The following is a 25060-nucleotide window of genomic DNA, read 5'->3' on the forward strand; positions in this document are numbered from 1 at the left end:
TGATTCCTTAAAAATTTTTACATGGAAAAATTCATAAGCAAAGTTAAAGGATATACAACAAACTGAGGGGAAATGTTTGGAATTCATATCACAAGGTAGAAGGTGCCTGCAAATCAATAAAAAACAACAAACAATAGAAATAGGTGAGGGTCTCGTGGACAGTTTACAGAAAATAAAATTCAAATATCTCATACATACATGAAAAGATGTCTAGCCTCATTTAATATAAATGCAAAATAAAACTACTCTGGGATATCATTTTTCTCACCTATCAGACTGGCAAAGATAAAATAGTTTGACAACTTTCTGAGTTAGTGAAGATGTGGGGAAATAGTTACTCTCTTATAATGCTGATAGGAGTATACGGTAATGCAGCTTTATCAAGGGAAATTAAGTAATATCTACCAAAACTTTAAATATCTGTACTTTTGAATCAGCCATTCTACTTCTAGATCTTCTATCATGCAAATAACCAAACAGGTGTAAAATGAAATATATATAATTATATCCATTGCACTGGTAGTTACAATAGCAAAATATTGGAAACTACCTATCTGACCATAAATAATGTAATGGATAGATAAATTATGGGACATGCATTGAAAAGAATACTATACAGGCATGAAAAAGAATGAAATAGCTCTATATAACCTGATGTGGAACAATCTCCACGCTATATTGTTAAATGGAATAAGCAAGCTATAGAACAGTCTAAAGAGTAAGCTACCTTTGTATAAAGGGTGAGTGTTGGGGAGAATATATATGAATTTACTTGTGTTTATATAGAATATTCTGGAAATTTATTACTTCTGGATAGGGAAATTCAGTGACTAGGAGTAAGTGTGTATGTGTGTGTGTATATATATATATACACACACACATACATACATATCCTTTTGTATTTTTGTAACATGAGCATATATTATATGTTAACATTAAAAAAAAAACAAAAAAAACTTGGAAGGGAAGAAGAAGCCTGACTGGAAGAACGCTTTTCACCACTGTGAACTCTCCATGGGAAGGCACTGGGGAGATCACCTGCTGATTCCCCTGTTGGAGGCTTGTTCCACTTCTGATACTAGCGAAGAGAATCTCCTCTTTCCTGATACAATTCCCATGGAGCTTCACAGATACCCATGATCTAACAGCAGATCAATTGGGGCACTTTGCGGGGAGCCTATGTTGAGACAGATATTTTGGTTGAGCTGGGGAAGGTAGGTGGGAAATGTGAGGAAGATGGCGGGAGGAGTGACCAAAAAGGTCTGTCCTGCTTCCTACTGCACCCATACCTTTCAACTCCTCAGCCTCTGGCAGAATAGCAAACTTTCAACTGTGTGTATCCAAAAAGGATTCATTTGTTCACTCATGACACAAATATTTATTGAGCACTATTGTGTATCAGGAACTGAATGAGACATTGATAATACATGCAGCAATATATTAGATAGATGTGTGCCTGCCACCAAGGAGTTTATAGTCCAATACAGGAAACAGCGCTAAGTGCTTATACCATTAATTATTTACTTGCTATAAAAGAGAAGTTTCAAGTTCTAGGACCCAGGTGTGGAAGTTAGGAGAGTCCTCCCTGAGAAAGGATATTTAGGCTGAGAAAGTGGAAGGATAAATAGGAGTTAGCTAGGTTAATAGGGCAAGGAGTGGGGTGGGGTGGAGTGGGAGAAAACAGAGCAGCATGTGCAGAACTCCTAAGGCAGGGAGCAACTAAAGGAAAGCCTTGAACTGGAGCATAGATTATGATGGGGAGAGGTAAGGCAGGGTTTACCTCCAGGGTGGAGAACTATTTGTACTTTTAGTGCTTCTCAAATCACATGAAATCTGTTCAGTTCTGAAAGTGCCCCAGTTACTGAGGGCAGAGTTGAGGTGAAGATTTTGAATTTTATCTCAGAGCACTGGAAAGCTGTTGAATGGTATTTTAAGCAAGGGAGTAACCCAATCAGATTTGCATTTTTAAAATACCACAGGGACTGAAATAGGGAAAATTATTTAGAGGGGGCAAAAGTGGAGAGGACCAGTAAGAGACTAAACACTCAAAAGCATGTGAACCATCTATCAATATGGACCATATGCTGGTCTACATGTCTCAACAAATTGCAAAGGATGAAAATCAGACAGAAAATATTCTCTAACTCCATTGGAACTAGGCTAGAAGTCAGTACAAAAAGATAACTAGAAAATCCCCAAATATATGGAATGTAAGCAATGTGTTTCTAAAATCCATCTTTGATTCTCCTTCTGTTTCTAATGTTGATCCTTCTCCCTCTACCTTGGTGAGAATGGCAGAGCTCTTTCTCACATTCCCACACACTTATACATTACCCCAGCTCAAGCATTTCCTGAACACTCTTGCTATGTCCAGCACATGGCTTGCCTCCCCTTAGGAAGCTCCACGCTCTTGTACAGTCTGAAAACAAGTCCCAGTCTATGGGGTCCAAGGCCAGCTAGGAGCACTCTGCAATCAAATTCTTTTTGGCTGTACTCCTGAAACAGCGGCAGGCCCAAGCAGGCCTCCAGGGGGGAGAACTATTTGTACTTTTAGTGCTTCTCAAATCACATGAAGTCTGTTCAGTTCTGCAAGTGCCCCAGTTACTGTAAAATAGAATCACCTTTAAGCACTGACATTACAGGCAATGACTGTGATCCAAAACTTAGAGGAAACAGATACCTGAAAATGTGGTCCAAACTCCTTAGACTGCCATCTGAAACCTTGTACCCCCGAGCACTTGCCTCATTTGTTTCCTGGTCCTTGTTCCCTCCTGCTCTGATTTCTAGCCATCTGCATGACTTGTAGTTTCTGACTGCTTTACTCTACCCCTGCCCCTCCAACCTGGAGTCTATGTGGGGGGACTCCTAGTGCTTATCTTTCAGCTTAAATGCCACTCCCTCCTAGAAGCCTTCCTGGATCCACAACCCCAAGACGGGACTAGTTGCCCCTCCTAATGCTCCCACAACACCCTGCACTTACGTACCCCAATGGTGGTTCTCGCCACTCTGTGTTATAACCTCCTGTTTATTTTGTCTTCACCACATGCTTAGACTTGAGCTCCTTGAGAGCAGGCCCTGGTCCTTTTTGTATCCTTGGTGCCTCGCTCAGGGCCTGGCCCCTAGTAGAAACTCAGTGAATATTTGTTGAGTGAAAGAGTTAATGAATGTGGTCTTCAAATCGGGATTCATGAAAGAGTCCGAGGGTGTGGGAGCTGAAATATTCCAAGGACTCTGAAGGTCATGTCTCTATAAGATGTCCCCTCCACGATGTTTGCCTTAAGCCATTTTTCATGACTGTCAGGCAATAATTACAGAATGAAATAATTACAGTAGCCTCCCACTCCCACCTTGGTTTCACTTTCCGCAGTCTCAATGACTTGCAGTCAACTGCAGTCTAAAAATATTTAATGGAAAATTCCAGAAATGAACAATTCAAAAGACATTTTGAGAGACAGAGAGAGAGACCACATTCACATACATTTATTACAATATACTGTCATGATTGTTCTATTTTATATTGTGTTGTTAATCTCTTGATGTGCCTAATTTATGAATTAAACTTTATCATAGTTATGTCCAGGAAAAAAACATAGTATATATAGGGTTTGGTATTATCCACCGATTTAGGCATCCACTGGGGGTCTCGGAACGCATCCCCCACGCATAAATAGGGTCTACTGTATAGGTACTTCCAGCTCCCTGCTGCCAGGGTTCTCCTGGTTCTCAGCCCATCCACTAGGGGTACTCTACACTCAATGTGGAGGGAATTCCCACCACACCCTCTTCTCTCCCTCTGATTAACTACACTTTCCCTTTTGTTGATATATAATAGAAGTATTTAACTTATTTACTTAATGTGTGTGCATTTAATGTATGCCCTAATCAGCTGTCTCAGTCACATAGCCAGTGCCTGGTGGGCAAGTGAATCATGCCTTTCTCCATGCAGAACTTTGCAGCGCCACGAGAAACACGTGTGTCTGACCACAACAACGCAAGCTGCAACCAATAGAAAGGTCTGAGAGTACTTCATTGCCTCTGAAAAATCTACCTCACTGCGTTAGTCATTGGCTTTATCCCCTGAACCCCAGCCATCGCAGGTCCATCCAGGACCACAATGCACCGGTGGACTTTGAGCCAAAAGGCTGGAACTGTTAGAACTCAAGTTCCTCTTGGATGTGATATGGGAAGGGATTTAAATGAAGGCCAAGTGAGAGATCTCCCAGGCTTTTTTCTAAGACACAAAATGGTAGGTAGTATGTAGAAACATCTACAAAGGTTTCCGTTTTCCTAACTGAATCATGACTGATACACATACGAGTATGTAAGTACCTTCCTTATTTGTTGACACATTTATTGTCTGTGTTTCCCCCACCCTCCCACTCAACATAAGCTCCCTAGGGGCAGGGAGCTTTGTTTACTGCCTTATCTTCTACACTTAAAACAGTGCCTGGTACATACTAGGCACTCAGTCAACATTTCTTGAATAAGTGAATAGGTTCAGGTATTGAAACAATAGGACAGTCCTAGCATCCAGGGAACAGGTAGGAGCTACTGTAGGGAAAATGGTGACTCCATGGGCACAGAGGAGATGAGAACAGGACTGGAGTTTATTGGTCCTAGGAAATTAGCTATTGCAATGGCGAAATGACTGTGAGATGCTCAGCCAGTCTTCGTTTCTTGACATCTTGGGGAGCAATAAGCCATGGCCAACTCTCCAACCAGTGTCATTGGACCTCTGTGCCATTTCACACTTCTGGATAGGACACCACAGAATCCCTGGGCCCTAAACAGAGTCCTGGGCTACTGTGCAAATGGTCTAGGGGACTACCCGTCACTGGTATCTCCTCTGCTGCTCACGTAACAGGCCTGCAAAGTCTCTGGTGTGGTGGGGAATTATACAGCTTGCATTTGAATTTGCTGCCTTTTCTGAAGCTTAAAATCAGTGCATCTATCTTCTTGTCCTAGAATTTATAACATCAAGTCAACATAGACGTTCCTGTAACCCTTGATGTCCTTAAACTTGTTGCTCCTTAGATTAGCTTGGATCTGCCTTTGGCCACTCTTGAAGGGGACAGTCTTTAGAGTGATGCTGGCCCTGTGTTGGGGTTTGAAGACTCCAATCCTGCAGCAGAGAAAAGAGAACGTCAAATAACGGTAGGCATTATAATCACCCCAAAGTCCTTTTTCACTCAGCAAGCTGGTCTCCCCTTTCCCCGTGTTCTTAGAGCCTTGCCTGGGAGCCTGTGTTCAGAAAGGATAGTGCTGACCCCAGAATAAGACAGGAGTGAAGGCTGAGCACCCCTAGCACTCACAAGACTCTCTGCTGCTTCTTGAAGAGACCGCTTCCTTCCACAGTTAGCACACAGTCTTCAACCTGCTCCGAGAGGGGGTTTGAAAATATCACCTGTATGGAGAGCGGCTGATTCACAATGGCTGCTCCTAGAACCTAAACACAGAAATCCAGGGGAGAGGAAAAAGCAGAGAATTAGTCTCATTCTCCAATTCACCACACTTTTATGGAGGACATATGGGTTGTTGTTAACGTTTTTTAAAAAATGAAATAGAAGAGAAGAAAATATCAGTGTATATCACACAAGATATTGTTATATAAAAGCTTTACTTCATTAATACACATATGGATGTTTGCGTAAAATATTTTACATCACTTGACCCAGCATATGGAAAAGTCTAATGAATTGGGAATCGCCAGTGATGTTTCCTCTGCTCCAAGGATTATATCCAAGTGTGAAATAATCAAGAGCTCAAAGGAGCTCAAAGGAGAATCAAAGGATTCTCATGCATAATTTGAGTACATATAATCTTCTTTGGCACTTTTTGTTTGTTTCTTCTGATTGCAATTCCACCTCATCCCTTCCCTCCCTCTTATCAGTACTGGCTCACTTCTTTTCATACCAGTGTGAGTGAAGAGCTCATTCAAGGCTGTAGAGACAAGGAAGTAGCCTCAGGAAACAGAGGCACTTTGGAAACCCTCCCTGAAACAGACTCTGGTAGCTGGGCTTCCTAGTTGCATCCCAGCAGGGGGCACCACAGGCTCACTTGGCAGAATCCAGGAGGCTGCTTGGCCTTGTGAGACAGCACTGAAAGGAAGGGACCCATGAAATCCTCCCACTCAGAGGACCACAGACCGTCAGGACAGGAGGTGTTCTTAGAGGCCATCTAATCTAATGCTCTCATTTGACAGAAGCAGAGGCCCAGGGACTTGTCCCAGGATGCACAGCCAGGAAACGGCAAATCAAACCTGAGCTGACTTTCAGGCAGCGCTCTCCCTCTACTCACTTGAACACTTATTGACCCTGGGGAAGGCCAACAGTGAGAGGTGGCACAAAAGAGTGATCTCTCCATGGCAGCTGCTCGAGGGCCATACGTAAGGCCTCTAATGGTGCAATAGGATGGAGACCTCGCCCAGTGTTTTCAGATAAACCTCCTGATCCAGGTGGGAGGCACCTGGAAGTACTAGAAGAGGCAGAGGAAAGGAAGGAGTGCTCTCCTGAGCAGCCTCTCAGAGGGTTCCACCCCCTCCCAGCTGATCCCGAGAAGCCCGCAGGCCGCTTGCAGGGCTCTTGCCTACATTAATCATGATAGCGGGATAGGTTAAGGTGATGATCTTGTCCACCAGGATCCTCTCTGGACTGCTCTTCTCTTCTCCCAGGGCACTGATGTGGATCAGCTTGTCTGTTGACAGATACTGGCTGTACTTGGAATAGGGGATTTGGCAGGGATGGGTCTTCGCTAGGGAGAGAGCACAAGGATGAGGTGAGGCTAGCTGGGGAAATCAGCTGGGCCTGCTGGATCTAGAGACCCTTTTACACAGAGGAAGAAGCCAACATCTACTGAGCCCCAGTGAAGCAGGTACCAGCTTTTCCGACGGAGAGACTGAGAAGCACTATGGCTTGCCCAAGGTCATTCTGCTGGTAAATGCGAGTGCTGAGGCTCTAACCCAAGTTTGGATGACTAGAAAGCTCAGATTGCCCCCCACTAAACCAGGCTATTTTCCTTGAGGTAGTAAAGGAAGGGGAGGAGGAGGAAACGGAGACAGGAGTGCGAGGGAAGGAGGGAAGGGGAAGAGGAGGAATCTGTGCTGCAGTGGACACTGGGAAGGCTGGTGTCGCACGGTCTGCCCCAGAACCCTTGTGGCTGGCTTGACCCTACTGGCATTTCTATAACCCACTCTGTGTACACAGAATCCCCAGGCCCATCCCCAGAGCCCATACCTTCTTCAGGACAGAGGGTGATGAATGCTGTGTCCTGCCAAAACGGAGGCAGGGGGCTGCCATCATGCAGCAGAGACTGAGCGCTCAGGCTCACTTTCAGATCCTTGAACTGGAGCGACATGTTGAGGGCCAGCAGGACAAACCTTATGTCCTGGCCCATGTTGGGCGGGTCGAGCAGCTGGAATTTCAGGGAGACCTGGATAACATCACTGGGCCGCAGGGAAGGCCTGTGTAGGCTCCGGGGCCTATTCTGGCTCAGAGGCATAGGCTTGGAAGATGGTGAGTTTGCTCGGTAGGGGCCTTCGAACCTTCTAATCTTCAGCTTCTGAAGAGCCTTCAGAAACACCTGCCTCTCCTGGGGGGAACCTGGGAGGGCAGAGACAGCACCATCTGTGGTCCAGGCTGACCCAGGGGTTAAGCCATAGTTGAACATCCTTCCCAAAAGCCCCACCAACACTGCAGAGGTATGAAAACCCTCATTTCCAACAACAAATACTCCCTACAATTCATCAGGTGCTTTCTAAGTGTCAGGCTCTGCTGAGCACTTCACTTCTTTCATCCTCACATTAACGATGAGAGAACTGTATTATTATTTTAATTATTATCATTATTCCATATACAGGTGTAGAAAATGGTGCGCAGAGAGGTCATGTCCGTTGTCCGAGTCACACAACTTGCAAGGGGCAGAGTTCAGGTGAAGACCAAATCCACCCAACTTGAAAATCTGTGCTCATGACCACTAGACTATCTTGCCTTCCCACGGGAAAGATGGTCCACAAATGTGGAGAATAAGCCTCTTAAAGACAACAGGGTATGGTGTGATTTCCTGTTCCAGAACTGAATTATTGGTCAGTTGTAGACTAATTCTTGGAGATTGAGAAACTGAGAAGCCACAGTGGGGGGGGGGGGGGGGAAATTCAGTCAAGCCGAGTTCCCAGAGCACCCAGACCTCAGTCCTGGGGAGGTGCTGTGGCAGGATGTGCATGCAGGAATACTCTCTGTGCTTCCCTAATAATACAACAGGTGCCTTCACTGAGCACTTACTGTCTTCAGGGCCGAGCCCCACTCCTTTAGTTATGCGGATACACAACCTCCCCAGGCAGACACCACTTTTGTCCCCTTGTTCTGTGGGTTGTTCTAAGCCCTGATCCAGGCAGAAGAGGATCTTGAGACACTGGCTTCAGTAAAAGTGGACCCAGGGAGATGTGGATCAGATTTAGCTCATTTGTGGTCTGTTCCACTCCCACATCCTATGAGGCTGGGTGGGAGGAGACAGAATACTGCCTGACTGAGCCGTATACTCAGACGCACCGATATACAGCTCCGAAGCCCTCAATTTCACAGCAGAACCCCATGGACCTTGTAGCAAATGCTGTCAATGCCCCATCCATGTCCCCTTGGCACTTGCCATTTCAGTGCCCTCCTGCTTTAATTTCAAATTCTAGCACCTGCTACTACTCTTTGTCTGAAGCTTTCTCTGCCATCAGAGCTGACTCTGCCCATGCATGGGACAGGCCAAAAGTGCTGGGGAATTGACAGTCCCTAGGAGCAGCCCTCAACCCCTGACTGACAGGAGTTGGATAAATAGCCTAGCCCTTTGCCTCTTGGGTGGGATAAATCTGAGGTGGTGTTCTATGCTTTACACCGACTCGCTGATAGGATGGCCAGATTTAGCAAATAAAAATACAGAGCTACTTAATTTGAATTTCCAATTAACAACAAATAACTGGGAACACGGTTAGACTAAACCACTATTCATCCTGTGTTTTCCCTGGCAGCGCTCTCCAGCAGGTGAGCTCCAGCCTGCCCACAGGCTTAATGAGGCAGGCACCCTGCACTGGCTTCCCCTTCCACGTCTCACTCACTCATTCTCCTTCCTTGCAGTAGATCCTTGCCTCTGGATCTGTTTCTGAGCCCCCCAACCAAGATAACCCCTGAGTGGCTGGGGTTATAGGGGTGGTGGACAGTACTACCGGGTTGTGTTCAATGCTTGGCTCTTGCTGTGTAGCCCCTTCCCAGGCTTGGATTCTGAAGCTTCCCACAAAAACAAACCACAGATCCACTTGCCAGCATTCCCAGTGATTACGCATCTAGCCCCTCACCTGCCCTCACACATTCCTGATCTGCCCCTGCTCAGAGCCTTCTCCTCACCCTGCTTCTGGTCCTCACAGGACTGGATATTTTTGCTTGGCTCACTGGTGGTTAAACCTAGTGGTTGGTCTCCCTCAATTCCCAGGAATTAGTCCCCACCTGACTGGCTTAGCTGCCCCTTTGCCCGTGCTGGTTTGGGCAATAAGCTCCTGTCAGTTCTCCCACCTCTCAGAACCATCCTCTGCAGGGGGTGGGCGTGGGAGTGAACTTTTGGCCTTACATCAGCCTCAGTGCTGGCTGGTGGTCTGGCCTGTCCTCCAAACATGCAATAAAACACAATTAATTAAACAATAAGTTAAATTAATTAATAGAAGAGAGTTCACTAAATCCCCGCCATTGTCAGTGGGAGGCTGACTTTTTGGGAAGGCGGGGCAAGGGATTCATATACTGTTGGTGAGATGCCTGTCGATGGCCCTACAAACAATGTGAATATCTGTGGAGGCTGGTCACTGGCCTGTGGGACGTGGGGGGGGGGGGGGTTGGCACGAGGAAGTGAGGGACACCTCAAATGGGAACTTAAAACTGAAGAACTGAGGAGATAGTGGACCTGCGTCCTGCCTTGCAGACACCCTCTGGTTCCCCAGGGGCCTGTCCCAGCTGGCTGGAAGGTCCCCTGGGGTAGGGGAAGGTGGCTACTGGATTTGGGCTCTCAGGGGGTCTGGCTCAGTCATACCTTCTTCGTACTTGTAGTTCTCTGTAATGTCATCCCGATCATCACTCTGGATGCTCTTGGTGCTAATAAAATTGCCAACAGAATTCGTGTCCCGGTGAAGTCGCTGCTCTTTCCCTCCATGGACAAGCCAGCTCACACAGTCAGCATTCACCATGGAAAAGACAAAGGCCGTGTCGTAGTTCAGATCCACCTCTCCCTCTTTGATGGCTCTGACCGAGGCAGGGCCGCAGCAGTAGAGGCCTGAAGGAGAACAGAAGAGCCAAGATGGGCCATTGCTGCAGGTCAGGTAGGGGCAGGGGCGGATTCCATGGAAGTGGGTTCCGCCTTTCTTCTGGAGAGCCTCACCATTGCTCGTCTCCTGAGGCGTGGCATCCAGCACCTGCCAGCCTCCATACCCAGGAGGGAGGTCCTTTCGGGCCATCCAACACTCATTCCAGACGTGGAAATTCCTGAGGAAGAAGCCAGAGGACGCAGTGTCAAATGAAGCTAAGGGAGAGTTTATCGTGCTCCTGTTCCTTCTGGAGCAAGACAACGGATGATGAGCAGATGGACTGCCAGATAGAAAGACAGGCAGGGCACCCCAGGCCTTCAAACTTCTGCGGGTGAGTGGTGATAGCTCTTCTTCCTGTGAGCCTCGACTTGCCCTGAAAGGAACTTTCCTCTGTTTGTGAATAGAGAATGAAGGCTCCCAGAGCCGGCTGAAGTTAAAAGTCCTTCACTCGCTCTCAAAAAGTTCCTCATGGCCCTTTCCTGTGTGTGCTGCTGACCACAGAGAAGCAATCATGGTCCTTTTTGTCTGGAGGTGAGACTTCAGGCCCTCCCATGGTCACAGGCTGAATATTAAATGAAGGTGACAAAGAGGAAATCCTTACCCAGGGCAAAGAGCTCTTGTGATATGAGAATTCTAAACTCAAAATCGTTTTTGGATCCAGCTGTGTCCCAGCCTTAGGGGTGGGGATACTGAGCCCTGGGGCTGGTAAAAGTAGGAGTAGGAGGCATGAGAGGGTAGGAGGCCCATGGACACAGTCCCACCCTACTTTCTGTTGGTGGGGGTTTGCCCTAGAAAATTCTGAAAGGTTGTCTCTCACCAGACAGCATCCTTCTTATTCTCCAAAATCCTGCCCGTGTTGTCATAATACTCATCTATGATTAGGTTTCCATCTGTGTCGTGGCCAGAGTCAAAGTTGGTGATCACACGGGTAGGGATCCCCAGGCACCTCATCACTGCAAAAAGGGCAGAAAATCTTTTGTGGGTTGTGGATTCCTGGATTCCTGAACTTAGGGCGCTGGGCCCAGGGAAATCATTCATTTGTCACCATCAGGACCAAGAAGGAACTGTTTGGGGTACTGGGTTGGTGACACTGACATCCTCCCTCCCCACCTTCCTGAGCTCCTCTCCCTGGAGCTCACAGAAGAGACTCCCTGCAAAGGCTGCTAGTTGCGCTGACAAGCATTGCCAAGGCCAACAAAAGTCTAGCAAGTCAAGGGTTCCCTTGCCTGGGCCAGCAGGGCAGAACAGGCACACCTCCTTTGGCAAGACTCAGTAGCCTGACTGCGTCTCTCTTCTCTTCTGGTTATAAATCTCCATCCTCAAGCCAAATAGCGGGAATGTTTTCCTTCCTGTGGTAAGGAGTGTTGGCTAAGAACATCAGATTCTTAAGCAAAGAGATCTGTGGCTTGGAGTCCCCTTTCTCCATGGGTGTATTGTCTTGGAATCTTCTCAAGGAAAGCATCACAAATCCAGCCAGGAAGGGAAGGAAACTGTGACATAAGCCCAGAAAAATGAGTCTGTACCTGGTGGAGAAATTCTGGGAAGGAGGTAGAATGTTGTCTTTATTCCTGAAGAAGCATTCCTTCCCTGTGCCAGCAAACTTTTCTTTGTCCTCTGCCATGTTTCTCCTCCTCTGCTCTCTTTTAAGAACAGCAATATCCCCCAACCCATCCCACCACCGATGCCCTGGGAATCCCTGACCCCTCAAGCCCAACAGTGATGGCCAACCCAATTCAACCATCATCATCATCAATCAGCGGGCCTGGTGTTGCTTTACATACATCGTCATTTTTTAAAATGTTCATACATTTTAGTTTAAATACTATGTATCTATTTATATTAAACATTTAATTGCTTATAGATTTTAGTTTAGGCTCCTTTTTGTACTTTGGCACAAAGGCTCTCTCCAGGCCAGGGTGTGGACACACCCCTAGATGTAGCCCAGGACAGGGAGGAGAGAAGGCCAAAGGGGAAGCTGGAGTTCTCCTTGGAATGGTAGGTCTGCATAAGGCCAAGGAATGAAAGGAGGGAGTAAGAAGAACTGACAAGCGAGTTGTAGGTGGAGGTGACACAGGACAGCCTCAGAGGGGAGGGTAAAGTTGAGAAGAGTTGCCACTACCTTCAGTAGAGAGACAAGAGTGAGGCAAGAGCATTCAAGTGACTCAAGAGCATCACACAGGCTAGGATTTATGCTAAGATTACAGTCAGGAGGGTGGATAACACTTATAGTAAAATAAGAGAACGTGCCAAGGCGGGGTGGGCAGGGAGAGTACGGAGCAAGCCTCTGTTCTTCAACCTGATGGAGGAGTTCATGAACAGCCACTTGAAGTATCAGTGACGGTGTCAACTCCTGCTCAACATGGCCAGGTGGGCACAGAATAGATGCTCATTAAATTTGTGTTGAAGTGAGTTACCTTTAACCTGTGAACAAGGTTTCTGCAGGCTATCACTCCCGATGTCACAGTACGACATGAGACTCAGTTGACTCTTTCACTGGTAATTTTGTGAAAGCTGAGTCCCTCATAAAAGAAAAACGTATATGGGGTGTGTTTGTGCATGTGCACACACAGGCATGCACACTCACAGGATGATGCTTGGACAAAGGCAGACGAGATCTCAGAGCTGAGAAAGAACTGAAGAGTTCCCAAGGTATATTACACACACCACACTACCAATATGAATTATTATGTCTCTTCACTTCGCCATTTAGCACTTATTCAGTGACAAGTATCAAGCCTCTTTGATGAACCAGGCAGTGCGTTAGATGGAGACTACACAAAAATGAAAGACATTCCTGTTCTCAAGGAATGCAGCTTCGTTTCTGACTGGTAGTAGACACTGTCCTGATGGTGTATTAAAACAGGGAGTCTGTCTCAGGACTGGCCATGAAGGCTTCTAACCAGTTCTTCCCCACCACCACCACCCTGCCTCCTCATGTGGAAATGTAGCTCCATTTTTATGAGAAATTTATGGAAAAGTAGAGTTCAATTTATTTATTTATCGAAATTCATTTATTGAGATTCATATGCTACTATACTTGCATGATTTATGCTGAAGAATACGGTCAAATCCCAGCTAACAGAGTCAAAGTAATTGCATTTAAATGTGATGATTTTTAACATGTTTTCATTCTCCCTAGTGCATCCCTAGATGCACTAAGCTTCCAAGTGGTAAAAGCATCACTTCCTGCTCTTCCTCCCATGTCTTTAATTGTCCCCTATAACAAGATGTTTATATTACTTTGGTTTTTCAGACATGTCATCACAAGGTCATATTTGAACTATTTTCTCTTGTCTGCAATAATAATGAAACCTAAAGTTGCTCTAAAAAATAAAGCCTACTTAAAAAAATTACAGGCATGTAAAGAAGTGGGAAAATATGACCCATAATTAGGAAAAATGTCAATCAATAGAACTAGATCCAGAAATGACAGATAATGGAATTACCTGGCAAGGACCTTAAAACAGCTATTTTTAATCCAATAAATATGCTGAAGAGGAAGTAAAAGAAAACATGGATATAATAAGAAAAATGGAAGATAGAAAAAAAGATCCAGTGGAACTTTTAAAGGTGAAAAATACATTCTATGAAACAAAAACATACTGGACAAAATATTACACAAATATAATAATATACTTTTTTGTGAGAACACATTCAAATACAATGCTACATATTAAACACATCAAAATGTTTCCCTGTCATGGGGGGAGATGAATAGAAATGGGTTAGGAGATAAATGGGAGAAAATCAATTAATCAGTTAATTAATTTTTTAAAAAGAGTGGCCTGAAGCAGCCCTTTTATGATAAATACCATGACATGAGGAGTATGATTAATTTAATTCTAAACATTCCAAGAAAAAAAGGAAGGAAATAAAGTAAAAAAGTGGTAGAGAGGATAGGGAACTGAAATTTGGGGGACAGCTAGAAACGCCTTGCAAACAAGAGCCAGCAAGACCTTTGGAGCCTAAGAGTCAGAGATTAAAACAGTATCAGACTAATTATAATAGTTCACACTTACGTAAAACTAATCATGTGCCAGGCATTTTTCTAAGTGTTTGCCATATATTAACTCACAACCCTGTGAGGGAACATTCCATATAATCTTTGATGTCTCATTAATCAATGGAGAATAATGGTTGATTTGTGTTTAAACCATAGGTTGAGGCAAAATAACACACCAGGGCCTTGGCTGGAAGGAAAGTGTTCAGTAAAAATAATAACAAGAGTTATTGTATTGAAATGAAGATAATGAGGTACTTTTTGGAGGCCTTTATACAAACAAGTGGGAAGAAATCTTAGATTAGTTTTGGGTGAAGAGAGGAGGGCCCAGCCCCAAGCACTCAGCCTCTTCATCTCCACGCCATTTCCCACCATGACTCCCAGCCCAGGGCCCTACTTTACAGAGGAGGGAATAATGCCCCGTACACCTACTCACGGCCACAAGTTCGAGTCTTCCGACCCTCGGCCTCTCACTTCTGCCCCCACACCCACCCCATGCAGCTGTGGGCAGGAGCTGACCAGGACGAGGCACATTCCCAGGGTGCCTGGCTTTTTTAAAAAAAACAACTTTATTGAGATAATTCACACACCATAAAATTCACCCTTTTAGAGTGTACAATTCAGTGGTTGGTAGTATATTCACAGGTTGTACAACAGTCCCCATTATCTAATCCTAGAACATTTCATCACCTCAAAAAGACACTCCATGCCACTAGCAGTCACTTTCCATTCTTCCCTCCCCCCAGCCCTAGGCAACCACTAATCCACTCTCTGTCTCTATGAATTTGCCTGGGCATTTCACATATATGGAATCAAACAGTAAGTGGCTTTTGGACACCTGGCTTTGGGGAGAATTTTCAGGCAAGAGGACATCTCTGTCCCCTCTGTTCCCTTGTTACATATAAGCCTTCCAGACTACTTCACAGACTTCAGCAAAGGGCTGAGGGTCCTGACCTTGTCACAAGTTGTAGACAGCCAGAACAGGAAAAGCCCAATGACTGAGAGCTGTGAGACAGCTGGCCCTGAGCATAGGAGGGGTAAGCCAGGGATTTCTCTGAAATTTTCAAATGGGTTATGAGGTAAATGGGGGGAGGGGAATCAATTAATTAGTACTAGCCAACTAAATAGCTGTCAAGGAAACAACCCATCCAAAAATTGTAACATATTCTTTGATGCATCCAAAGTCTCATTTTTTGGGATTTTTCTTTAAGAAGTTGAAGTCAGTATGTTTGACATTAAAAGGTAATACCAGGAGGCAGAGCTACTTGGGGGAGAATGTACTTGAGTCAGACAAGAGACACTTGGTTACTTTAAGCCTCAGTCTTCTCACCCATGAAGTGATGGTAATGTCATATACTCTGCAGGTGGCTGTGAGCATTAGAAAGAGTGAAAATGCCCAGTGTGTGCCTGAAGAACGGAGGTATGGGGGGTGCTGGATAAATGGCAGCTGCTAGTAATGTTTGTGCAGCATGTAGACTAGTGGTTAGAGCCAGCCAGACCTGGATGTGAGATTAGCTGCACCACTCAATTTCCTCACCTGCAAAATTGAGATGATGATAGAACCTACCTCATAAGGTCATTTGGGGCGATCCCAGCTAATGAGGCGATCCCAGCTAATACTGAACACTCACTATAGCTAGACTCTATTCTAAGCATTCTCCATGTATAAACTCATACAAATCCTTTCAATAATCCTGTGAGGTAGGTACTATTATTTTCCTCATCATACAGCTGAGGAAACTGAGGCATGCGTTAAGTGACTTACTCGAGGTTACTCAGTCAGCTAATGATAGGAGAGTGCTGATATTGGAACCCAGGCAGAGCCCACATGCTTCACCATTACTCTAAGCTGTCAAGCTTTTAACACAATTCCTGGCACAAAGGAAGTTCTCGAAAAACATCACTTATTGTGATTATGAAATAATAATAATAATAATAAACATGCTTTGACAGCTGAATTGGGTTAAGGAGTTTGGTAAATCCCTAACTTTTAGTGGAGGCTAGAGACTGGGTCTTACCCATCTTTGTATCCAACAGTATTTGAAGCACAGTGCCTAGCATAGAGTAAAGACTCAATAAGTGTTGTTGGATGAATGAATGAATTTTTCAAATTCATATATTTATTAATAGACAATATGGTAACCCTTTTGGGGAAGTCCAGTGCTGGCTGAGCTGCAGATAGACCAGCCCCCATTTGACCCACTTTGCCCAACCCTTTGCTTTCCAGGTTACTAAAGGGCCATGACTCTCATAAACATTTTAATTGATTTGCTCTCGTTACATAATCTGCATTCACTGGCTCCACCTCTGTCATCAGCAAACATCCAGACAACCACACCCAAACCCCTGGCCCTCTCCTACACACACATACACCTGGCCCATCAGACTAGGCTTTTCCATGAGCAGGAAGGTTCCCTCTCTATCATTCATAAGATCAATCCATTCTCTGTCAATCTTATGCCTCCTCCCTGGATGACTCAGCCATCCCAGTTCACTCAAATGTCCACGACTCTGGGTGTCAAAGCTGTCAAATTCCCGATTTCATATAAAAACAACAACAGCAACAACAAATACAAAATAGAAAAACAGAAATTATTTGAGCAATCAAAGCATCCAACTCAAGATGGGGCTGTGCAGCTGCAGGGCTGAAGCAGCTCAGGATTCCTCCTCACCAACCCATGGTCACGCACTGTGGGTGTTGACAAAAGCCTCCATGTGCCCTTTGCTCAGCAGCCCAGGGCTCTCTAGGCTTGTTCTAAGAGCCCGAAGCTGGGCCCAGCACACAGAGTACACCAGGGAATTTATACGCAAAAGGCCCCAGTTCTCCATAAACAGCAAGTTGTGAGCAGATCTGGCCTCCCTGGATTGGACTAGAGAGTACTGTGAGCAAAAGCCATACTTGGCCTATTTCCCCAGGTAACAATAACAACTTCCTGATTGTGACCCAAGTTAGGTATACAGATACGCATGCAGAGAGGCTGAGAGCTGGCCTAGGCATGGGGGCAGGGTGAGGGTGAGGTCCAGGAGCAAGAGTTTAGTCCTGGGTGAGGCAGAAGGCCTCCTCCTGCTACCTCCAGTGCGTGACTCATTTCCAGGTTTCAGTTTTCTCAAGATTCACCTGCCACTTCCTTCTACTTACTCCTCTTGCCACATGCAAACCAAATTCCCTTTGCCTTCCTTCCCCTGTACCTATATTTTAGCTTTTCTCCTACTAAGGTTCCATCTACTCCCTATCTGAAAAGCTGATCTCCCTCCACCGCTAATTCTGTGGCTTGAGCCAGGCCTCCAGGTCCTCTGAACTTGTGACAACTCCAAATTCAAGGTCACCATACTTTGGCTGCATCTTGCTCTGGCCCCATACCACTGCTCAGATGCACATTTCCCTCTCATTAGAACATCATCATTAAGACCATTCTCTATGCTAGTTAGTTTGTAAGTTCTTTAATGACTTGGCCTCTCTTCTCATTCCTATCTTGCACCAGACAATAGTTAGCCAGGTTCTTAGGGATATTCTGTTAGATTGTTCACACTCAGAAGAAGGGAAGGATGTCAGGTTCTGGCAAGTGTGCGATTTCTGCCTCAGAACCATACTCTGAAATAAGCCTGAGGTTAGTAATGAGACATTTTTGTTGGAAAGGGCTTCCTTCCAAATGTCCTTTGGTGGGAACTGGGTGAGATTAGGACCAGAATTATTTGGAGGGCTAATACGTGAGCCATTGCACTTTTTGGTATGTTCATGGGGACCTTTCTACTCCTTACCTGTGCACATGATGGCTGCAAAGACCCAGCACTGCCCATAGCACACTGGCTGGCAGCCTGTGGCATGCCACTGCCTCAGGATGGCCACACTGCCAGTCCACTCGGCAGGGTTGATGCCATCTAAGTAATCCTCACTCCATTTTCCATTGAGCACCCCACTGTCATCATTGCTGTTGATCTGAAAAAAACCCATATATAGAAGAATTAGAAGAATCCTTTTCCTCGACAAGATGTGAAGTGTGGGCTGCCTTGCAAGGCCCATGGGCCTGAGACACAGAGGAGGCTTAGATCTCATTTGACCTGGGAACTTCCAGACCTGCTGGAGTAAGGGTCAGAGTAGGAAGCTGGCTATTCTGACTTGTGCTCCACTGTTAATTAGTTTATTATTCTACTTCTACACACACCCTTAACCCTCATTTCCCCATCCCCTGCAAAGCTAGAGCGGGGCTCTGGGAGATTTTGAAAATACTTCAGAGCAAAGGAAATTTAGAAACAATAAGACCATTTCACAAACCAGAGCTACACTCAGTGCCTTTCCCAAAACATGCAATTTGGAAGTAATAGAGGTGATGGCCCACACCCAGCTATTTCAGAGCTCAGTTGAGAAAACCTGTTAGCCACATTCTTTTATCAAGCCTTATCCAAAATGGCTTTGCAAGAGGGCTTGTTCCTCTCAACTCTTCATTTCCTCATTGCAGGGGGCAGCTGTGAGTGGGCTGGGCTCCCCTGGCATAGCTGCCTCCCTCCCTGGACACACCCTGGGTGGGCAAAGCCAGACCCAAGCTCACCATGGCAGATACCACTCTGCTGATGTAGACGGGGTTTCCCCGTAGGGCACAGTCTGTGGCTGGGTCAACCTGGAAATTCAGGCTCTTGTCTAGCAGCTCCAGACAGATGTCTATGATATTCTCTTCAAACTGGAAGGGGAAATGCAGAGAGGCAAGACACCCATGCTTGGCACATGTAGATATGGAAAGAAATACATGAACCAGCCCGCCCAGCTCTCCGATGGTGTGTATTTGTGGAATGCAAATCCATTTCGAAGGCAACTGTGTCCAGTAGCATAGCTATGAACTGCCTCCTGGGCAGGTACAGGGTCTCCAAGCTCTGTGGTCAGTTTGTATGTCACCCAGTTTGTATGTCCTGAATATAAAATCCCTGGAGTTTTTTCCAATGTGTCTGACTGGCTGAAAAATCTGTTTCTTCCTCTTCTCTCCTCAATCCCCACACGCTTGCTGCTCTTGGGATGTTCTTGCTAAAAGCACATTGCTTCTCCTTCTACCCCCACCTGCTGACCCAGCTCATCATTGGCAGCTACTGCTGAGGTGATGGCGCCAACTTGCCACAGTGCCTGTGGACTGACTAATAGCACGTGAGTTACGGAAACTTCCCACCCAAGGCAGGCTGACTCCTGTCCGTCAGGCTGGGTATGAACGCCACTTCTGAGGCCTTCCCTGAGCCTGAGTCTGGTTTAGCCCTGGCTATGTCTCTCCTCAGACTCAGTTATGATGATGTAGCCAAGGCTTGTCTTCCCTGCCTGAGTGTATGCTCTGTCTTTCTCCAGGTCTTCTCACAATCATACACCTGGCACAGTGCTCAGCGCATAGCAGGGACTCTATGCATCTTTGTTGAATGAGAGTAAATGAATGCAGTAATTCCATGTAACACTGGGCAAAAAACAGGGTTAGGAAGCTTCTCTGATCCATCTTCCTCAGGGGACAGTTAGATCAGTTCACTTTTCTACTTTAACATGTTCAAAGGCCCCTGTGGCCTACAGAATAAAAACTCTAACCTCCTCTACAAGGCACGTAAGACCCTCCCTGATCTGGCCCCCTTCTAACTCTCTCGTCCCCTGTCTCCATACCCTCTGCCTCACCAGTTTTCCTCCAGCGACATCAGGTTCCTTGTAACCCCTGCAGCAGGCCAAACTGTTTCTCACCTTTGTGTCTTTGCTCATCCTTCCCTCTGCCTGGGATATTTTTCCTGCCTTCTTTCACTTGGCTAACTCAGTTCAAGCATCTCCTCTTCCAGGGGGCTTCCCTGACAGACCCATGCCCAGCCAAATGCTCTTCCTCCAGGCTCCCAGAGCAACCTGCACTTACCTGGCAATCTTTATACATCCCACTGCATGATAAGCGACCTGCTTATGTGACTGAGTCCCCACTACATTGTGGGCTCAGGGACAGTATTTAATTCACGTTTCTATCTCTAGCACCTAGAGCCCTGCCTGGCACTGAGTAGGCATTCAGTATATGTTCACTGAATAAGAGAGTCGGGGAAGACCCAGGGCTTAGAAAACAGCAACAGGTCCCTTCTGTTTCTCACAGAAGACAACAAACCCCTGTCTGGGCACTCTCTAGGACTCCCATCTGCCTAAGCTGAGTGGAGAGATGGGGATGTCAACGGGGGCCCATTGAGGCTGCCATGTCTCATCTAGACTATACCCTCCTGGGAGGCCTAGGTTGGGCCTGAGGTCACATGTATTGGACAAGTCCAGGAGAGGAACCCATATGGAACTGATATACGCCTTCACAAGCACCCCCAGGATTTCCCAGCTGACACCCCTTCTGGGTAGCCAGGGCTGGTTCTCTTCCCCTGAAGTTTCCAGTGCCGGGGCTCAAGAACCCTCTTCCCTGGACGGGTTCTGGACTCCTTGGAGCACCTGCTATAGGCTGAGCTTTACATGGGAGACGAGCTTTTAGCAAGGTAAGAGTTGCAGAGCTTTGCGGTTAATATGATGCTATTTTTACAAATAAAACCACATGTTTCCACATGTGTGGAAAACAAAATGTAGAGGAACATATGCCACACTGGAAACACAGTTAACAAACAAAAAAATCATGGCTGTTGTCACTGTTGTCCCTTCATCCTCACCCTCAGACTCTGTGGAATTCCTGGTGGGGGAGAGGGCGTACTTTTAGCATCTCTTCCCTCTCTAATCCTGTTGTCCAAATCAGACATGATCAGCAAAGAACAGCTTCCAACTTTCTATGACTGCTCCTCTAGCTCTCTGGGGTCACATCTCACATCTTCCTGGTGCCATTTAGTTCCCATTTGTCAGCAGTTCTGGGTGAACCTCGCATGAAGGGCATCCACCCACCCTCCTCCTGCTCCCTTCTCCCCTGGATGGGCCATGAGTGGGGCTGATACTTACCTGTCCATAGTTCCAGGGGCAAGGGCGAATCCAGTTCTTGTTCCCTTGGTAGATGAAGCCATAATCATTCATGACATACTCCTGCCTCTGGGGCTCACTGTCCAAGTAGACAGCGTCCCCTAGGAATCAAAGTGGGAGGACACAAAGCAGAACAGTCATCTTGCCCTTCCTGCCCCATTTGCACCCCCAGAAGGCTCAGTCCCATGGAAAGTGAGCTCTGAGGAGGGCACTGGGCAACAGCGTGAGGGGCAGCAGTAAGCTCAGCTCCTCAACACCAGCCACAGGCTCAGTGTGAACATCAGGTGGAACAGTAAAAATTTATCTTTAGTGGAATTTCTTGGTTTGCAAAGCACATTTACATCCTAGCCCCATTTTAAGGTTGAGGAAACAGGCTCAGAGTAATAAGTAACTTGCCCAAATCACACATAAGTACGGAGTGAAATTGAACGCAGAGCCCACATGGCTCCATGTCTGTGCTCTTTCTGCCATACTCAACTAATCCTAGTTGGAAAAAAGCGAATCAGAATTTAGGGGTTGGCATTGACCTCGTCATTCCTTTTGTAGGAATTTAATCTAAGGGAAAGCATTTAGGAAGTACACAAAGATTTAGGTACTAAGCTGTCCATCTGAGGGCTGTTTATAACACTGAAAAGCTGGAAACAACCTAAATGCCACACTCTTGGGGACCGGTTAAATAGTTACCTCCACCACGGAAGTCTGTACACTATTAATACAAGGACGTAAAATTGTATATATAAACATAGAAATTTCATATAATCACACACATGTATGCATATATGCATAAATATGTATTTGATTAAGCATAGAACATTTTTGTAAGGTTATACAAGAAGATGCTAACAGGATTTCCTCTGGAGTATGGAAGTTGGAGATTAGGACAGGTTTTATTTTTCACTGTCTTACCCTTTACTCCATTTCACAATGTACTTAATACTTTTACAATGGAGAAACTTGAGTTAACTTTAAAAGTCATGGTAAAGGTAAATGTTAACAGTGGTCAAATTTAATTGCAATAGTTTTCCTATTAAGTAAAGATAATTTTAAATTTCTAGATAAATACATAAATAAATAGCAAGTTCTCCCTGCCCTGATGGTGATTGGGAGTAGATGCTGAATGCATGGGATTGGGGTGGTTTGCAGGTTTCCAGGGAGCAGGTTCTAGAAATCCCTGAGCTTGGCTCTCTGTGGCATGGACAAAGGGGCAGATGTAAGGGACTCCCACTCAGAATCCCTGCCTTACCTGGGCACCAGGGATTGAAGAGCAGAATGAACTCCCCGAGCTGGTAGGCTGTGACAGACCCCTGGAAGGAGTCAATGTGAACCTTCAAGAGGTACCGCCCCACGGCTGCCATGGGAGGAGCACACAGGCTCACGTCCAGGGAGGCGGCCCTGTTGGTCTCCAGCGAGGCCGTCCAAAGGCTGGGACCACCACCACCTGCCATGCTGAACACGGCCCGAGTCCCCTTAGCCAGGTCTGGCAGCAGTCCTAGGAAGGAAGCAGAGCTGAGGCTCCCTGAGGTGACCTCCCAGCCCCCAAGAATTACCCCCAGCACATACACACAGCCCTGTGTGCCAGCAGGGATCCTCACCAGTCTCAACCACAAAGATGATGTTGTCCAGGCCAGGCTGGAAGCCCCGGTTCCGGAAGTACAGAGTGATATGGAAAGGCTGGCCCCGGCGAACGAGGAGGCGCTCCGAGCTGATCTCCTCCGTGTGGTGCTGCATGTTGTTCCAGGGGCTCTGGAAGTCTGTGGCGGACAACTCCAACCCTGCCATGGCGCCGCCTGGGGCAGATGGAAGAGCAGGGTTATGGAGCCTGGGCTGACCCTGACCACCACTTACTAGTTGTACAAACTTGGGAAAGAAGCTTAGCCTCTCTGAGCCTCAGTTTCCAAGTCGGTAAAGGAGAATCCATAATACCAGCCTTACAGAGTTGATATGAGGACTAAGTGAGGCTCTGTGCATGCAAGTGCCTCTTTCTGACTTCTTTTATCCCTTCTTTCCCTGCTTCTCTGACCTTCTGTTCCTTCTTCCCTTACACCCTCCTGGAGGTGCATGGTTTTTTTCTCTCTGTCCAACTCCTTCTGGAGGCCTGGCCAAGTTTGATTGTTCCCTTCAGTCTAGCTTGTCCTCAGATTCATGCCAGCATCCACTTTCTTGGACACAAGTTAAGAGTTTCACTTGCCTCTGTACCAGCCTCCAGATCTAGGAGCTAGTCCTGGGGTCAGCTGCCCCTAGGCTAACTGTTACTGGGTTAGCTGCTGTGCTCTTAGCAATTTGCTGGCCTCTGACTACCAATAATGCCCAGTGCTTTGGTAGCTGGAATGCTGAGGACAGTCAAAGAAATGCCCACTCCTACTCAGCCTTCTGCAGCTCCTGCTAAGACACGGATTGACCTCACTACTTTCCAAGTGTGCCTCCCCTAGAACGCACCATTTTTGACCTCTCCATGTTTGACCATGTCCTGCCATGGTCACCAGGCACCTGGGCCTACATCTTTTAAATCACAATTCGCTCATCCATCTCCTTCTCAGTCTATATCTATTCACGTGTTATAAGTCCCTTCATTCCTTCTGTTATATTGTCTGTGGTGTCCATCTGTCCCTTTCCATGTGTACATAACTCTGACCTTCTCACCCCACTCCCAGTGATTGTAACAGCCTTCACCAGGTCTCCTGCTTCCTGTCTCTCCACACCACCCACCCTTATCATTGCCAGATTGCCTTTCCTCAAGACAATTTGATCATGCTATCATTTGCTTTAAAAGTTCTGAGATCCCCTACAGCCCACCATACAGAAGGCACACTCCTTAACCTGACACTTACGACCCTCTATACCAGGCCTTAACTTACACTTGCATTCTCACTTCTCACCACTCCCAGTATGGACCTTCTCCTCCAGCCAATCTATCCCCAAGCAAATGGAAACCTTCCCTGTCCATGTATTTTGATCCTGCTATAGCCCCAACTCAGAATGCCCCTTTACTATCTAACCAAATGCCACCTGTCCTCCAGTTGGCATTCAAAACCCACCCTCATGAAGTCTGTCCCAGTTGGCCCACCCTTCTTCCCATTTCCAACTGAGCTACAGCACTTAACTGCCTCACAGAGAACCTTAACTACTTAATTCACAAGTTAATATCATGCTCATTTGTTCATTTACATCAACAAACTTTTACTAAGAGACTGAAATGTTCAGATATTTTTGTAGCTATTTTTTTGTTTATCTTCCATCACTCGATGTAAGCCAATGAAGATAGAGACCTAGCTGTTTTGTCTCAGCTGTATTTAAAATTTAAGAAATATGAACCAAAGTGTTGACAAAATCCAATATTCCTTCATGACAAAAATACTCAACAAACTAAGATTAGAAGGAAAGTTCTTCAACCTGACAAAGGTATTTATGAAACACCTACAGCTAACACCATACATAATAGTGAAAGACTGGATGCCATCCCCTCTGAGATAAGGAAGAAGATAAGAACGTCCTCTCTCACCCCATCTAGTCAACACTGTGCTGGAGGTCCCACTAGGATGGCTGTAACAAGTGTTGGGGAGAATACATTGCTGGTGGGATTGTAAAGTGGTGCAGCTACTTTGGAAAACTGTCTGGCAGTTCCTTAAAATGTTAAACATAGAGTTACCCAGCAATTCCACCCCTAGCGCTCACTCTTTTACCCAAGAGATTGAAATACCCAACAGATTGAAAACATATTCACACAAAATCTGTACATGAATGTTGATAGCCCAAAATGGAAGCAACCCGAATGTCCATCAAACTGACTAATGGATGAATAAAT

The 25060-nt window shown here is 46.0% G+C and overlaps 2 protein-coding genes across 5 annotated transcripts in view; one reads left to right on the forward strand and one right to left on the reverse strand.

The window, feature by feature from the left end:
* The window catches only part of CCNDBP1 (cyclin D1 binding protein 1), a 68624-nt gene that overhangs the window by 30086 nt on the left and 13478 nt on the right, over positions 1 to 25060 (forward strand). The window lies entirely within an intron of this gene.
* On the reverse strand, positions 3459 to 23834 carry TGM5 (transglutaminase 5). 2 transcript variants are annotated; one of them, XM_019725377.3, is made up of 12 exons: positions 22851 to 23834; positions 22502 to 22747; positions 21241 to 21359; positions 18875 to 19003; positions 18087 to 18264; positions 11145 to 11280; positions 10402 to 10505; positions 10057 to 10296; positions 7233 to 7598; positions 6590 to 6750; positions 5313 to 5446; positions 3459 to 5122 (listed from the first exon to the last, which is right to left on the reverse strand). In XM_019725377.3, the coding sequence occupies exons 1-12, from the start codon at positions 23035 to 23037 to the stop codon at positions 4969 to 4971; spliced, it is 2154 nt and encodes a 717-aa protein (XP_019580936.3). In that variant the 5' UTR covers positions 23038 to 23834; the 3' UTR covers positions 3459 to 4968. The 2 variants fall into 2 exon arrangements, with proteins under 2 accessions (XP_019580936.3, XP_088653306.1); XM_088797180.1 differs by having other exon boundaries at positions 10057 to 10505.

The sequence above is a fragment of the Rhinolophus sinicus genome, chromosome 3, assembly GCF_057876585.1.
Source record: "Rhinolophus sinicus isolate RSI-liver-muscle chromosome 3, RSI-T2T, whole genome shotgun sequence".
Classification (NCBI taxonomy): domain Eukaryota; kingdom Metazoa; phylum Chordata; class Mammalia; order Chiroptera; family Rhinolophidae; genus Rhinolophus; species Rhinolophus sinicus.

Bases quoted from the DNA above. Each gene is read 5' to 3' on its own strand.
- TGM5 (XM_088797180.1), bottom strand. From the start codon at position 23,037: ATGGCAGGGTTGGAGTTGTCCGCCACAGACTTCCAGAGCCCCTGGAAC. The intron at 18,265-18,874 runs GTGAGCTTGGGT...GGTTTTTTTCAG, and splicing joins GCAGAGTGGTATCTGCCATG to ATCAACAGCAATGATGACAG. The intron at 6,751-7,232 runs GTATGGGCTCTG...CTCTCTCCCTAG, and splicing joins CACCCTCTGTCCTGAAGAAG to CGAAGACCCATCCCTGCCAA.